This window comes from Cnephaeus nilssonii (assembly GCF_951640355.1).
Source record: "Cnephaeus nilssonii genome assembly, chromosome: 23".
Taxonomy (NCBI): Eukaryota; Metazoa; Chordata; class Mammalia; order Chiroptera; family Vespertilionidae; genus Cnephaeus; species Cnephaeus nilssonii.
The window spans coordinates 7100298-7117589 of NC_137094.1; the positions used below are offsets into that span (position 1 = coordinate 7100298).

General features: G+C 45.1%; 1 protein-coding gene across 7 annotated transcripts in view; it reads right to left on the reverse strand.

The window, feature by feature from the left end:
- SDCCAG8 (SHH signaling and ciliogenesis regulator SDCCAG8) overlaps window positions 1-17292 on the reverse strand; it is a 207459-nt gene that overhangs the window by 73845 nt on the left and 116322 nt on the right. For 5 of the 7 annotated variants that reach the window (XR_013813108.1, XM_079763610.1, XM_079763611.1 and 2 more), the window contains exons 14-15: window positions 7079-7206; window positions 4885-4993 (exon numbers count right to left, since the gene is read on the reverse strand). Coding sequence is in view for 5 of the 7 variants with exons in the window: in XM_079763610.1 (XP_079619736.1) it covers window positions 4885-4993; window positions 7079-7206 (237 nt within the window). In the remaining 2 variants the exon portion in view is untranslated. The remainder of the gene's footprint in view (window positions 1-4884; window positions 4994-7078; window positions 7207-17292) is intronic. The other 2 variants (XR_013813109.1, XM_079763613.1) reach the window with 1 other exon arrangement.

Here is a 17292-nt window from a genome sequence, read left to right on the forward strand (position 1 = left end):
CAGCAGTAAAAATGTGCTTTCAATTGTTGATAGATACACAATTAAGTACACCTTCTTTCAGGAAAAATTTTACTGTAGAAATCAGAAGCAAACCTGGATTAAATGTGCCACATGGTTGAAATAGTCATTTTGGAGACTGAGTTCCCTAATGACAACACTCTAAGACAGGGGTCCTCAAACTTTTTAAACAGGGGGCCAGTTCACTGTCCCTCAGACCGTTGGAGGGCCGGACTATAGTTTTTTTAAAAAAAAACTATGAACAAATTCCTATGCACACTGCACATATCTTATTTTGAAGTAAAAAAACAAAACTGCAAAAACACCCACATGTGGCCCGCGGGCCGTAGTTTGAGGACGCCTGCTCTAAGATCTCCTCACCTCAGAGTTCAGGGGAAATGATTTATCCCCAAAGTTTAAGGTGTGTGGAGGCATACAACTGGAGAGAGTTTAATAAGTTTATAATTTTTATTTCAAAAGAAACACTCTGAGCTCTTCAAGGTTTATAGGTGGTTTCAAAGCAGAAAGCAGTATCAAAATGGAATGTTACATTTTGCATGAATTTTGAGAATCTCAAAGTCTTTACATAAAGCCAGAGGGAATGAGGCTGGATCGAGAAATTTAAGAGTAAACAAACAAATAACTCTAAAATCACAATTTACCCTGTGTATTATATTCTTGTGAGACACATAAGATACATGTTTTATAAAGTTGAGAAGCCTTTTAAAGTTTTAACACTAATAAGGAACTAGCCCTAGCCGGTTTGGCTCAGTGGATAGAGCGTTGGCCTGTGGACTGAAGGGTCCTGGATTTGATTCCAGTCAAGGGCACATGCTCAGGTTGCAGGCTTGATTCCCAGTAGGGGGCGTGCAGGAGGCAACCAGTCAATGATTCTCTCTCATCATCGATATTTCTATATCTCCCTCTCCCTCTCCCTTCATCTCTGAAATCAATAAAAATCTATTTTAAAAAAATAATAAGGAACAATTTATCGAGAGTTTGCTATTTGCAGGTCTTAGCTTGGGATCAACTTGTGAAGTTACGGGCCGTGCTGTTTTAATTCTTTAGATTCACAAAACAAGGCATTGGCCAGGGCAAGATCCAAATCACTACCAGATCCACATTTTCCCGATTTTCCTTTGCCTTTACTATAAAGGTTTTCCTTGTAATAATGACTTTATGTCTCTCAGGAAATAGCCCTCAGACCCTAGCAAAACCACTAGTAGCCAGGTGAAGTGAGGTCAAATTGCCCACCCTCAGCACAATGCCACCGGTGACACAGCAGCCACGTGCGCCCCTGGGCCAGCGCTGTGCTTGGTGCTTTAGGTCTGGATGGGTACCGATGTCTCGCTCTCTAAATGTCGAACTCCCACAACAATCCTGAGCACGGTGTTCGACAGGTCCTTACAGAGGGAGAAGCTGGGGCTTGTGCCCAAGGTTACAAAGCTACGTGGCAGAGTGGGATCCAAACCTCGTTCTCTCTGAATTCCCAAGTGGTCTTTACTGCACATTCCCTGGGGCAGCAACAAAGGGACAGGCTGGAACCAGAGTCAGGTCAGGATTAGGGGTGGGGAGAGCACCACACTTGTTTCATTCATTCATTCATTCATTTACTCATTCATTCAACAAATACATATTGAGCGCCTCTGTGTGTCAGATGAAAGAAACACATTCAGTGGATAAAGCAGTGGTCAAGGGCTACAGGAATCGGAGCATGAGGAGCTGGGGTGGGGTTGAGGTTCAAGTTCGCTGGACCAGCACAGGGTAAGCTGACAGACCCGCAGCAGGATGAAGGGGGCCGGGGAACAGGGCACAGATAAGCCCACTCACCTGCCCAATATGCCCACTTCTCCTTGGGGACTTAAAGATGAACTTTTCCCCCGAACGTTCCCATCGTAACTACTTTGCCTGGATTTTGTTAGTAGTAGATGTAAAATGCCACACTTGGCCCTAGCCGGTTTGGCTCAGTGGATAGAGCGTCGGCCTGCAGACTGAAGGGTCCCAGGTTCGATTCCGGACAGGGGCACATGCCCGGGTTGTGGGCTCGATCCCCAGTAGGGGGCGTGCAGGAGGCAGCCGATCAATGATTCTCTCTCATCATTGATGCTTCTATCTCTCTCTCCCTCTCCCTTTCTCTCTGAAATCAATAAAGAAATATATTTTTAAAAAATAAAATAAAATACTGTACTTGTAAGAAAGATCTTCGGCTCTGGAACCAGCAATAACTAAGTTGGGATTCCAGCTCTCCCACTCCCCAGCCATTTAAACTCTCTGAGGACTGGTTTCCTCGTCTGTAAAAGATTGTAATTCCTGTCTCCAGCTGCTGTGAGAATGAAATCATACATATATACCCAGACTACAGCTCCCCTTTCCCTTTTATCCACTTCAATTTCCTGAGTTATTCCTCATAAAGCAAGATAATTAATCAATAATCAACCACAAAGCAATCTTACAATATGATATTGTAAATCCCAGATCAATATAATTTTTCTTAAATCATATAATTCAGTTGGTTTGTTCCTAACAATTACTTATGCTTGGATCTATGTGAGGCAAATCGAACATTTCTGGTTAGGAACAGCTCCTGTTGATATTTTATGACAAAATCACGTGTGTTTCCTTGTCAGACTTCCTGAAAATAGCTGGCATTGTGGCTCCTGAGCCTTCCCCTACCCAAACAAGATATTTAATTAGTATGTGCAGCCCGGCCGGTGTGGCTCAGTGGTTGAGCGTCCACCTATGAACCAGGAGGTCAGGGTTCAATTCCCAGTCAGGGCACATGCCCGGGTTGTGGGCTTCATCCCCAGTGTGGGGGAATGCAGGAGGCAGCCGATCAACGATTCTCTCTCATCATTGATGTTTCTCTCTCTCCCTCTCCCTTCCTCTCTGAGATCAATAATTAGTATTCGCTAAGAAGGAGCACATTTCAGAGCAGTTCTCAGTGGCTATTGCAGCCTCTGCCTGCCTGAGGGCAGAGAGGACTGGAGTCATAAGCCTCCGGATTGCCCCAAAGACCAGGGGTGGGGATTCTAACGCTCAGCCAGCTCATCGATGGAGGAACCCCAGGTAGGGCTCAGAGTGATCAGATGCTCTGATCCACCCAGAAACCATTCTGAATGAGACGCCTGAGTCAGCAGACGAGCTTGCTGGGCCAGATCGCTTGCTCTGGGCAGATCTAAGTGAGTTTCAGAAAAACACAGAAGGTAAGATACGCAGGTGACTTTCTCCTTCGGTTATAGTGTAATGTCATATTTGATATCTAGCTAGTTACGAGAATGTTGCCTTTGATAGTTCAATTCAAGGGATGCTGTCCAATGCGCTCACTTACAAGAGGGAACCACTGCTCAATCAGGTCAAATAAACTTCTCTGAGATTACAGTTCTTGTCAGAGCTGAGGTGGGAACTCAGGCTTTTTACAATTTGGAAAATAAAACCATTCATTCATTGAGATAATCTGATGAGAAAGTGTGCAGGAAAATGTCAATAAGATCCCAATCAATGGGTTTATAAAGGAGTGGTGTACATATAAAATGCATGGTGGCTATCTCATTAAAATAAAATACTTTTAGAAAGAGAAGGAAAGGATGGTTTTAGCTTATTTATTTCAAAGTATCACCTTTCACTTTATAGATACACGTTTCAACTATTTTTTAAATGTATTTATTTATCGATTTCAGAGAGGAAGGGAGGAGAGATAGAAACATCAATGATGAGAGAGAACAACTGATTGACTGCCTCCTGCACGACCCCCACTGGGGATCAAGCCCGAAACCTAGGCATGCGCCTCTGGCTGGAATCGAACCTGGGACCCTTCAGTCCACAGGCCGACACTTTATCCACTGAGCCAAGCCGGCTAGGGCTATACACATTTCAACTATTATTGTTTGACCTAAAGATGGCTTTTGTGTGTGTGTAGCTAAAGAGAACTGTGATAATAGATGAAAATGTTACACGTAACAACGTAAGACTTGAAAACTGCTTGACTCATCTGCATCCATTGTTAGAAGGGTTGCCATCTTGACCTTTGTGTTGTGAAATTTCATAGTTTTCAATCCTAACCATTAAAAAAGTCAAATAACAGCACAGATTCATAATTATGAAAAGAACACCCAGGTATCTGTATGGACAGCTAAGATGTTCATACAGAGAAAATATTTTCCCAGGAAACATACCGCCACACACAGGAGTCCCCCTTATCCACGGGGATATGTTCCAAGACCCCAGTGGATGCTTGAAAAATCTGTTTCTTCGTGTACATTCAGACCTTTGATAAAATTTAATTTATAAATTGGGCACAGTAAGAGAGGAACAGTAACTAATAGAAAATAGAATAACTATAATAATATCCTATAATAAAAACCACGTGACTGTGGTCTCTCTCACTCTCCCCATCTCTCAAAATTCCTTTTTATACTGTGCTCCCCTTTCTCTTAAAGGAAGCACTTACAACTTCCCTGTGGCGTGTCCGAATTACCAGCAGCACTAGTTTGGTGCTTTGGGGCCATCATTAAGTAAAATAAAGGTGACTGCCCAGCCGGCGTGGCTCAGTGGTTGAGTGTTGACCTATGAACCAGGAGGTCGAGGTTCGATTCCTGGTCAGGGCACAAGCCCAGGTTATGGGTTCGGTCCCTAGTGTGGGGCATGCAGGAGGCAGCCAATCAACGATTCTCTCTCATCATTGATGTTTCTCTCTCTCTCTCGCTCTCCCTTCCTCTCTGAAATCAATAAAAATATGTATGTAAAAAAAAGAGTAAAACTATGAACAAGGGGGACTACTGTATCTAATTTTGACATTCGACTGTAAAATAGTGGAAATGCTGTCCTTTAAAGAAAAATTACAGAATTTAAACAAACAGTGCTCGGAAAGTATTATATAATATCACCTACCTGCTCTTCTGAGAGATTTGTTCCACTTTCTTGGCTAACGTACAGCACTCTTCCTTTAACTTTGTCAAAAATGCATTCTGGGAGGTCAGCAATGAATACTGTTCACTTTCTAGAAATAACAATAACCCCCCACCAACAGAAGATGTTTATGGCTGTAGCTCTGCAGTACTTCCATATGTAGAGTGTAAACGCGCTAAGACACTACCCACGTCCCATATGCTACGAGGTCACGTTCAATGTCCTCAGTCAAAGGGCTGCTCACCTGGTGAGGCTCTGAATCTTGGGAGACATCTATTTTTCGAATAATTACTCACCAGGAACATTTTTGATCACACCAGCGTGGTGTAATGTTTCAACATGTGACCAGATTATCCAATACCCTGGTGGAGTCATATAGGCTTGTATATCTTGCAATACGCAAGATATGGTATTTTTATTTGGACAATTTTACTATAAAGTGTCAAAAATTATTACAATCAGAAAACTCAAAACGGAGGTATTGAGGAACTGCCTTTATGCTGTCATTCATGTTTGATGTTTCCTGTCTGCTCACATATTTCATCCCCCACCCTGCCAACCTTGCATAACCCTTTCTCATTATGAAGGTGAAATATGTCATTTGATTTCACTGTCAACAGTATGAGCTTCGTTGAAGATCGGGTCAAAGAAATTGAAGCGAGTATGGTATTTTTGTGCAACCTAAGAGGAAGTGTTGTTAAGATGGTTCTAACAGTTACATAATCTTATCTTGCTCGAAGATCTGCTCAACTCCATGATCCCAAGGATCCTGCTTAGCAGTGGAGGCAAGCAATAGCTTAGCCTCTAATTTCCTCCTTTTTTCTTTTCACGGAAAACATCTAATAAGTCTGGTGAATTTTCACTTTTTTTCTGGACAAATGCTAGTAGGGGAAAGTCTCTAATCAAGTTGCCGGAGGAAATTAGGTGACTCAATACAACCTTTACTTCTTCATAAGTAAAGAGATCATTTAATGAATGGCCCGTTAGCAATGTTTCATCTTAGAATGTGCAGCAAATTTGAACCAGGCCATCAAACACGGAGGACATGAAATCAGGTGAAAATTACTTTTAACTGTGAGGCTTCCGAAGGCCCTTTATTTCTTTTCCATTTTAGCAGAAAGCACTTCAAGCAAAAGAAATCAAAGCACTGGAAAGTAAGCCACCTTTTTCTGGAAGAGGCGGATCAATGAAACTTTTGTTCTACCGGGACAATCAGCCTGGAGTGTGTGGTGCGGAATCATAATGAGGGCCACGGCCTTGTTGTGACTAACACTGTCTGCGAACACACAACTCAGAAGTGAAAAGACCCGCATCGCGCCCGGACGGCGCAAACCCAACCGCCTGTTTCAAAGTGCATTTTACTTTCAAATGAAAGGTAAGGAGCTCCTGGCCAACTCGGCCTGCAGAATCGCGCCAACGCGATGAAAGATGGCAATTTTCAGCCAAGCTGCCAGCTGTGGTCAATGCCTTGTATTAGTGCATTTCAACAGCAGTTGTGAGAACTTGAAGAATGCAACGGATTAACCATCGCCCGCGACTGGGCTGGGGGAGGCGGGGGCGGCGTGCAAATGCTAAAAATGTTCGAAGCTGCAAAGATTAAATAAAGGAACGTATCAATTTGGAGCCGCTGAATTACATCCAGCTGCGACAGTGAATTAAGAACCGATTAATGGCGAAAGCTTTGCTCCAGTTTGGATGCAGCAGCAGACTCATTAGGCTCTTAGAGGCGCGCTAATGCGTGTTCTGGGGGAGCTGTTCCGTGCTATTCAGGAGCCTTTAACGGGGGGCTCGGAGCGCTTCCCGCCGAGCTTCTGATGCTATTTTCTTTCGGTAACATGTGTGCCCGCGAACCCAGCCAAAAACAAGCCCTTTGTTTTTCTACTTTGTTGTGGTCCCTCTCAGCTTTCCGTTCCTTGCACACAGGTAAATAAACTCATAATCCAGATGGTGCAGCAGATGTGAGAGCAGCACTCCGAAATCAACAGACAGTGGGCACTGGCTTCCCACTTTCCCTTTTAAACGCTAACTAATATGTAATTCGGAATCTCCGGTGTAGTTAGCATCTGCTCCCTTCGGCCAGCCAAAGGTTACAGGTGTTCCTGATGTCATTTCACAGTGAGGCGTGGGCCCGGCTGGCGGGCGCGGGCCGGCTCTGACCCCCCCGCCCCCCACCTACCGGTCCTGTCATGCTGGGCCTCCATTTGCTGCATCTTCTGTGTCAGCTCCTGCTCCCTCTGCTCGGCCTGAAGGGCTTGGGCCTTCGCTTCGCTGCTGAAGCTCTGCTGAATGCTCTCTTTTTCCAGTCTACGAGGCAGGGAGGAGACGCGGTTTAGTCTACAGATGCACGCACCCCCATTCCTTCCCCCACGGCCACAGGGAGCTGAGATGCAGTAAATTGTTCAGCATAAGAAACAATAGTCTTTCCACTCCCTCCCTCCCCCACCCCGCAATTAGGGGGGAAATCCAAAGGACCTTTTATACAATGTGAAGTACATCCCGTCCACCCAAATGGACTCGGGACTCAAGTTTCAACATCAAAAAATCGTGACAACTGAGGGATGGTATTTTGTAACCTTGAAACACAAACACCTTCTGCTATAAGTTTTTCTTGAATCCTCACCCGAGGTTATTTTCCATGGATTTTTAAAGAGAGTGGAAGAGAGGGAAAGGCAGAGAGAAACACTGATGTGAGAGAAACACATCAACTGGTTGCTTCCTGCACGAGCCCCGACCAGAGCCCAGGCCTGGGAGGAGCCTGCAACTGAGGGACGTGCCCTTGACCGGAATCGAACCCAGGACCCTTCGGTCCATAGGCTGACACTCTATCCACTGAGCCACACCAGCAGGGCTGCTTTAACATTCTTCATGTTGTGTAGCCGTGGTGAGTCTTTTCTCTGATGCCTGGTTCCTATTTCCCCAAGATCCTGGAGCTAAAGGAGCCGCAGGCTCAGTACACCCAGACCGGAATTCTGGAACGAAGCTTTGCAGGCCGCTTCTACTTCCCTCCCAAATGAAAATGGAATCTCAACTGTAATGGCAGAGTTTCTATCTAGATTCGAGAGGCAAGTAAAGGATTCTGCGGTCCCATGTGCATGTTTTGTGGAATATTTTCACATATCAGCCACGTCACGTGAATATGTATGAAATGAGTAACTTGCCCAGCACTTCGTAATAAAATCCCCTTTGGGTCACACGGAGAGAAACTGCAGGGTAAGACACTTCTATACTATAAAGACAATCGCCCACCCACTGTGACTGGATGGGGACCCGTCCATTGGGCCCAATGGTTCCTCTCCAATCACAGTGGCTCCTGAAGAGAGAAACTTCCTGAACAACTAGAACCTGAGGATGCAAAGGACCTCATGGCAGGAGGCACCATGGGTGCTGACACTGGGCACACACACGTGTGCTCACACACACACACACACACACACACATGCTCACACACTCACATACACACCCAAGCTCACACACACACACTCACACATGCTCACACACACGTTCACATATACACTCACACACACTCACACACACTCACATGCTCACACTCACATACACACAACGCTCACACACTCACACACACATGCTCACACACACGCACATTCACATACACACCCAAGCTCACATACACACTCACAAATGCTTACATACACACACACGCTCACATACACACACACACACTCACATGCACACACACTCACATACACACACATGCTCACACACTCACACACACATGCTCTCACACACACACTCACATACACACACATGCTCACACACTCACACATGCTCACACACATGCTTACATACACACACACATGCCCACATACACACACACACACTCACACATTAGGTTGGTTCTTCATACTCTAAATCTGGGTGAGTGAGAGGAGGGTTTCCTTCAATTAACCAACTTAGCTCTTCCTAACGCCGACCCCCTTGCGGGCACTGCTCCTCCATGCGGCTTCAGTTTACTCACTGAGATACTGACGGCCTTGCCTTTGCCAAACTGAAAATAAACAATTGCATATAGCGATCTCTCCTGGTGTATGTACCGCTGTGGGACCTCCATTCACTGGCTTCTAATTATAGAACAACATAAGGAAAGCCCGCATCGAGGCCGGTCATCGCGGGTGGCAATGTTGTGGTGGAAAATTCCAGAAGGAAAACACACCCACACCTCACTCAAGCGGAATCACCAGGGGTCCTCCCTAATGTGAGCAGGAGCCCTTCCGGGGTTTCGAATGACATCACCCTTTGGATCTGCTCCAAGGCCTGGCCTCACGTTCAATTCCAAACTCCTACTGTATTTAACAAATGGACAGTCAGACGAGGCCACGTTTTCCTCCCTAGTCACACCACGTGCTTTCCGGCCATGGATCATTGCACGTGTCTCTCTCTGTTTTCCTGGGCTCTCTCCCCCCAGCCCTTTCTCAACCCCCATCCCAAGTCCTGGGGCCCTGCTCAGTGTCCATCACTCCTTCAAGGCTTGCTCAGAACTCCTCCCTGCCTTCCATTTTTATCTAAACGAACTATCCTTTCCTCAGTGTCCTCATACATGTTGTGCGTACAGATACCTTACTAAGGCAGCATTGACCGCACGTCCATTGCTGCTCCACACGTCTGCCTTCTTTGTCATCTTTGTCTCTGTCCCCTGAGCCCGGCTCAGTCCCTGGCACCCGGTGCATAGGAAATGGGCAGTGAGTGCTTCATGAAAGGATGTCCTTCTGCCCTGAGCGCAGGGGGGTTGGGGGGCAGCTGCAGTCTTGAAGGGGGGCCGGATGAGGAGGCAAACACTACGTTAGCAGAGTGGCTGGAAGGGGCGGCTCTCATGGCTTGGCAGCTGGGGCTGACGCTGCTGAGAGCATTGTGGGCTCTCACTGAGTAACATCCCCACGTCAGACCCGCGTTAGAGCTGGGGGTACAGGCAGGGAGACCTGGGCTCTGTGATCCCTAATAACTGGGTGACCATAAGGTGCGTTGTTAAAACCAATACCATCTGAAGGAGGGAAAGGGGGAAAGGATTAATCATTACACAGAGACAACCATTATATTGGGACTCCCCTTTGCAAACTGGGGCTCTGTTCCCCTTCAAAAGGGGTTGCCAGTCTCCCATCAATGTTTGGAATGAGAAGCTACCTACGTACTGAAATCCGGAATTCAATGCAGAGAAGGAACCACAGTTACTGTGGGTCTCCCAATAAAACAACCCAAAGGAATGCTCCACAAACAAGTGTTGAGTTCACATCAACTTTAGTTTCTTAAATCCTTGTTCAACTTTCACTCTATTTGAGAAACTACACGTTTTATTTTTCATGGCAGAAAACTTGTACATTTTTGCTTTCCTACCTCCTTCTCCTCCCTTCCTCCTATGTTGCCTTCTCCCCTTGCAGGTTTGTTCCGACTTAGATTTTTTTATAAAACCTTAAAAGGCTAGAATTGAAAGGGAATCTCAAATCTGTTTAATCAAAACCTGTCACGTTATAGTTGAAAATAAAAGAGGATCCTAAATAATTCGAAATCTGCTCAAAGGTCATGTTGTAAGTGATATAAAGGCAGAGGTGAGATTGAAATATTTTGATTTAGGGAAACCTATTTTTTTTAAATATATTTTTACTAGAGGCCCAGTGCATGATTTAATCATGCACCTGGTGCACCAGCGGGCTGGCTGTCCGCCGGTGCACCAGGCCTTCCGAAAGCCTCCGGCGCGGCGGAGGCTTTCGAAAGGCCTTGTGCCGGAGCAGACAGCCGGCCAGCTCCCCCGCGATCAAAAGCCAAAGCGGGGGAGCTGGCTGGCTGTCCGCCGGTGCACCAGGCCTTCCGAAAGCCTCCGGCGCAGCCATGACATAGACGCTGAGCTCCCGGCGCCAGTGGCGCCGCGAGCTCAGCGTCCTGCTGGCCCAATCAGCTACCCCGGCCACCCTGAGTCCCGCCCCCTGCGCCTCCTGCTGGCCCAATCGTGGGCATAGCGGAGTGATGGTAATTTACATATTACCATTTTATTATGTAGGATTGATTTCAGACAGGAAGGGAGATGGAGAGAGAGAAACATCAATGATGAGAGAGAATCACTGGTCGGCTGTTTCCTGCACGCCCCACACTGGGGATGGAGCCCACAACCCGGGCATGTGTCCTGACCGGGAATTGAACCGTGACCTCCAGGTTCACAGGTCGACGCTCAACCACTAACCCACGCCGGCTGGATGGGAAACCATTTTATAACAGTCTAGGAGTAATGCAATAATGGATTGAAAGAATTAATAAAAAACAAATAAATTAGGCATCCAAGGAAGGAATTAGAGGAAATTTAAATGAATTCATTTAATATTTATTATGACTCTATTATGTGAAAGATACTCTACTAGGCACTGGGTCAAATGAAGGTAAATATGGTGTAGTCCTTGTCCTAAGAGGGAATTACTAGTAAAAGTAGCCACGATAGAAGGTAGGAGAGAAAATACACTATAATAAGGCAGAAGGGAAAAACCACCAAAACATAGAAAAATGGGAGGTTGTTTCCAGCTGGGGTTTGAGAGACTCACGAAGAAGGGCTGTCAGTCAGTCTTCCCAACCGGTTTTCAGTCCGCAGACACGGATGATCTCATTTAACTGGACTTGCGGCTGCCCATATTTTACCAATCAGAATGAAAGCAGGGGGTGGGGGACAAAGAATTTCTTTGTTGTTGTTAAAATGAGACTGAAAGATTTATTCATAATCGCTAAGAACTGGAAACAACCTAAATATCCACTAAGTGCTCAATGGATAGACACAGTGTGGGAGGGACTCACAACTGAACACCCGCCATGGCGGCAACACAAAGGGACACGCTACTAGAGCCGACAACAGACAACACATGGATGAGCCTCCAAAGCATATGCTTAAAGAACCCGGGCATCAAAGACATCTTGTAGGGTCTCACTTATATGACATTCTAGAAAATTACACCCGGAGTGACGGATAGCAATGCCAGGACCCGAGACAGGGGTGGGCGCAAGGGAACCTTGTATGCTGATAGAAATGTTCGGTATCGTGATTATAATGGTTAAAACTGTGTAATTTGTCAAAATACATTTAATTGCACACTTAAAATTATGGATATTTGTGATATTTACATTGACCTCCTAGAGCTGATTTTTTAAAGGGGCAAATACACTAAAAAGAATGGGAACATCCCCTTTCCTCCAAGTTGCCTATGTTGCCTGTGATCACATGTGCATGTGTGGGCCACCTCCGTGTTTTCTTGTTGACGATTAAGCATTAGAAGGTGTAATCAGGGACTGGAGCGGCTTCACACATGGACTCAGGAAATACAGGGGTCCAGTCGCTCCTTTTTCCAATAAGACCCTGTAAGTAACCTATTCCTCAACAAACTCTCACCTACTAGGGTTACATCCAATGATGACTTTTCTACTGTAGTGTTCTTTCTTATTCATAAGTTAATATTGTGCTATAAGGAAGAGTTTCCCCTTCTCCCTGTATTAACTTACTGATATCAGCATGGAGTCATGGGTAATCCATGAGGATCCTTATATATTTTTATGTTCATCCCATCCCAGATTTGGCCAGTGGGAACCACTTCAAGCTGGGTCCTGTATGATATATCTCCATTATTCTTGTGTCCTTCTAGGCTTTCTATCCCCACAAGATGCTCCAGGCTCATCTTATTTTTTTATTTTGTGTGTTTATTTTTTATTTCCTGTTATACTTTACACCCAACATTATTTTGTATTGGGTTCCGGTGTACAGCATAGTGGTTAGACAATCTCGTCTTATCTGTCCTTGTGCCAATCTTGGACTCAGTACTTGTGCAAGGAGCTCTCATGCGTTCTAGTGGAGAATGGTCTTTAGAAACCAAGATTTGTCATTAGGTGGTGCTCACTGCTACTGAGAAGGCTGCTTCTAGGTCACCTTAGTAGACACAGCCCAGATATGAATATACACGTAAGTATATAAATATGAATATCTTTTCATATGTGTTTATGTGGTTATCCTATATAATAAAGATGTAACATGCAAATGGTTGTTGGCAGTTTTAAAGGTTATTTCTTTGTTTCTGATTTTCAACAATTTGACGACGATATTTTTTTGCTATAGTTTTCTTTGTATTTATCCTGCTTGGATTTTGCTGAGCTCCTTGAATCTGTGGGTTGATGTGCTTATCAAATTTGGAAAATTGTCCCCTATCGACCGGATCACGGATCAGCAGGAGGGTGGTACAGCAAGCTACAAGCGGGCAGCAGAGAGCTACAGGAGGGGGCAGAGCAGCAAGCTATGAGGGAGGGGTGGGGGGAGCTACAGGAGGGTAGGGCAGCAGGCGGAGAGCTACTGGAGGGCGGCAGCGAGCTACTGGCACACGATTCGTGCGCAGGGCTACTAGTATATATATATGTGTATATATGTGTATATGTGTGTGTGTGTGTGTGTGTGTGTGTGTGTGTGTATATATATATATATATATATATATATATATATATATACACACACATTTACACTGTTTCAAATCCAATCCAATCATTATGGAACCTATTCTCCCCTCTTTCCATAACTAACTTCCTTCCTCAAAAGTGAGAAACTTGCCCTAGCCAGTTTTGCTCAGTGGATAGAGCGTGGGCCTGCCGACCAATGAGTCCCAGGTTTGATTCTCGGGGCTCGTGCAGGAGGCAAACAATTGATGTCTTTCTCTCACATCGATTTTTCTCTCTGTCTTTCCCTCTCTTTTCCACTCTCCCTAAAAATCAATGGAAAAATATCCTCGGGTGAGGATTAAAACACAAAACAAAACAGTGAGAAACTTAGCTCCTACCCTCTTCAACATATTTACTTATTTACTCAGACTTAGAATACTCAGAAAGTACTTTCAAAATTGCTCACCTACTATGGGAAAGCAACTCTACTCATACGTGGAATTAAATATCTGCTCAAAGTTTTGTGGATTTTTGTTTTTTGTGATTTTTTTTAATCATTGCATACACCATATACAGTTGGTTCTTCCTTGTGTTCTGGGAAAATTACATCTTGAGAAGCAGAACACTCACAGAGCTGGAGGGTCAGAGGGTGGCATCGATCTCTTATGACCTATGTGACCTCGGAGAAGTAACTTCATGCTTTTAACCTTGGGACTCTTCATTCAAATAGGACAGAAAAAACCCTACCTTAAAGAACTAATAATTTTAGCAACCTATTATTTATTAATGTTTACCATAAGCTAAACTCTTTACATGTGCTCTTTTATTTAATCCTCATACAATTCTCTTATAAACCTTACTTTATAAATGAGGAAACTGAGGCCTGGAGAGGTTATATAATGTTTTCCAAACCCCCCAGTTATCAAGGGGCATAGCCAGGAAATTTAGGCCTACCTGACTCTAACAAAAGTCCACAGTTTGAATTTCTATGCTTTAATCTCTTACTTGATCAGGGAGGCAGAGAAATAACAGAGGTTGAAAGGTAACAAGAGTCTAATTTCAATGATGTGTGTGTGTGTGTGTGTGTGTGTGTGTGTGTGTGTGTTCATCCTTTAATACCTACATTATCTATCCTTACAGCCAAATCCCAAGTTAGTTCTCCTCCTTCTCATTTTTCTTATATGTTATTGGGTCCCTTCCTTCAACAGTGACATCATCAGTTAGTAGTATCTTACTTTAATAAATAGATTTACCTTTGAAAAGCACTGAAAGGCTCACAAATACATCTCCTGCTTCAAGTAGGTCACAGACTCCCAGGGAAGATAAGGATATGCATCTCACCTGGAATTCAGGTGACAGAAGAATAGAGCCCTTTGTTTCATCACAGATTTATCTCAAGAGCCTGGAATGTTGCCTGGCACACAACTGTGTGATAAAAACCAGTATTTGAGCAAAAACAGGTTTGGCTCAGTGGATAGAGCGTTGGCCTGCGGACTGACCGGTCCCAGGTTCGATTCTAGTCAAGGGCATGTACCTTGGTTGAGGGCACATCCCCAGTGAGGGGTGTGCAGGAGGCAGCTGACTGATGTTTCTCTCTCATCGATGTTTCTAACTATCCCTCTCCCTTCCTCTCTGTAAAAAATCAATAAAATATATTAAAAAATAAAATAAAAAAACAAGTATTTGATGAATGAATGAATGAACGAACAGTTAAGAGAAAGTACTAAGTATCCTCACAAGCATAAGGATCCTTCTGTCTACTGATTCAAAGAAGAAAATGGGCCCTAGCAGGTTTGGCTCAGTGGATAGAGCATCGGTCTGCGGACTGAAGGGCCCAGGGTTCGATTCTGGTCAAGGGCACATGCCTGGATTGTGGGCTCAGTCCCCAGTGTGGGGCATGCAAGAGGCAGCCGATCAATGATTCTTTCTCATCATTGCCATTTCTATCTCTCTCCCTCTTCCTTCCTCTCTGAAATCAATAAAAATATATGTAAAAACAAAACACAAAAAGAGAAGAGAATGGGATAAGATAATCGCTAAGTCAGCCAATAATTTAATTTAGTTTTATTATTGTTGATGATAATAAAATAAAATAATCAAATTAGTGGAAAGCATGATGTCTTCCATGTCTGAGACACAAACCACGTGCTGTTTACTGCTAACGGGCTATGTTCTCACATTAGGGCAAATGTAGAAATAACGGGATGGAACAAACAGGGATAGAAAAATGCTAGAGGACTAGGATTCAGAGACCCCACCTTCCTCATGTATGCAAGACCCTGAATGGCATCACACATATTTCCAAGAGGAAATTATTTCTCTCTGCTTCACTAAGCACCACGGTGAAAGATGACTTATCCGATGAGCGCATGAGTCACTTCTAAGAACAGGAGCAGGAACAGAAAGGAGGTCAACTTCTTTCACAGGAATAAGCACAAGAAAAGGAGGTAACAAACATCCCCAAAATAACCTCCCCTCAGATAACGTTCTCTGACGGTAGCGCTGAAATGCTGTGAAAACTCTTGGCCAACGTGGTTGACCAGATAGCCCCAGCTTCCAGGACATCTTCTGCACGACTCGCGTTTACTGAAAACGAAACCCGGGCCTGGCCACCTCACCCTCCCCTTGTCTGTGCTTCCCTTCTACACATGCGCTGGCCTCTCTGCTCCCCACGAGTGTGCAGGGCAGGGAGACGGAGCAGACCACGGTGACAGAGGAGGCACCTCCAGCTGAGCGGCCTCAGAGGTTTGCTTGAGGCCACACAGCGAGTGGGAAGGGGCACAGCTAGCACCAGAACCATCTTGTCGCTCCAAGGTCAGTGTCCTCTCCAGGCCATGGCCTCACAGGAGGGCTTCAGTCAAACTCTGCCGGGACCGACCGGCAGACCCTGAACGACGGATGAATGGTGACTTGGCCACATGTTTTTGAGAAAGAGAGGGCTAAGGGGCTGGTTGGCTTTAGGAACAAGCAGCCCTGTTCGCCTGCCTCCTCAGGCTTTTATTGTTGCAACAGCTTGAACTAAAATGAACTATCAGATACAACCAGCAGGGTACGCATCCTTGGGAAAGCACCTGCATCTGTAGTGTCTTTCAAACAAGGACGCTCTGAAGTCTAAACATAAAGATTCTAGCAAAACACCCAGGGGATCAGACTTGTTTGGAAAAGTCAAGGCAGGGGCTGCCGCCTTCAGCAAGGCCCCCCAGAGGCCCCTGACCTTTCAGAGAATCCTCCTGACAGACCTTCCAACCAAGTCCCAGGCTTCCCCACAAAACTCTGTGCTCATCATTCAACAAGTACTTAAACACCACTGTGTGCCAAGCGCGAAAGTGTGGGGATGCATCAGTACACAAGACTCGGGCCATGACCACGCCTTCAAAGAGTTCTAGTCTAGTGAGGAAAACAGGCAAGAAAGAACAAGTAAAACGGTGTGGTGCCCAGCTGGCATGGCTCAGGGGTTGAGTGTCGACCTAGGAACCAGGAGGTCATGGTTCGATTCCCAGTCAGGGCACATGCCCAGGTTGTGGGCTCGATCCCCACTGTGGGGTGTGCAGGAGTCAACTGATCAATGATTATCATAATTGATGTTTCTTTCTCTCTCTCCATATCCCTTCCTCTGGTATGGTAGTCCTGCTGGTGTGGCTCAGTGGTTGACCTGTGAGCCAGGAGGTCAAGGTTTGATCCCCAGTGTGGGGTGTGCAGGAGGCAACCAATCAATAATTCTCTCTCATCATTGATGTTTCTCTATCTCTCACTCCCTTCCTCTCTGAAATCAATAAAAATATATTTTAAAAAAAAACTAATAAAAAACAACAACCATAGTATGGTAAATACTAAAATGGGCTAAACTCCTGCTATCATATAGGTGGGTAGGATGGGAGCTGGAGAGAGAGGGCTTCAGGAAGCTTAAGGAATTAGAGGCTTAAGATGCGGTGTAATTGGCCACAGAAGGCACGAGAAGTTCACTGCTACAAGTGAAGTGGGCAGCCG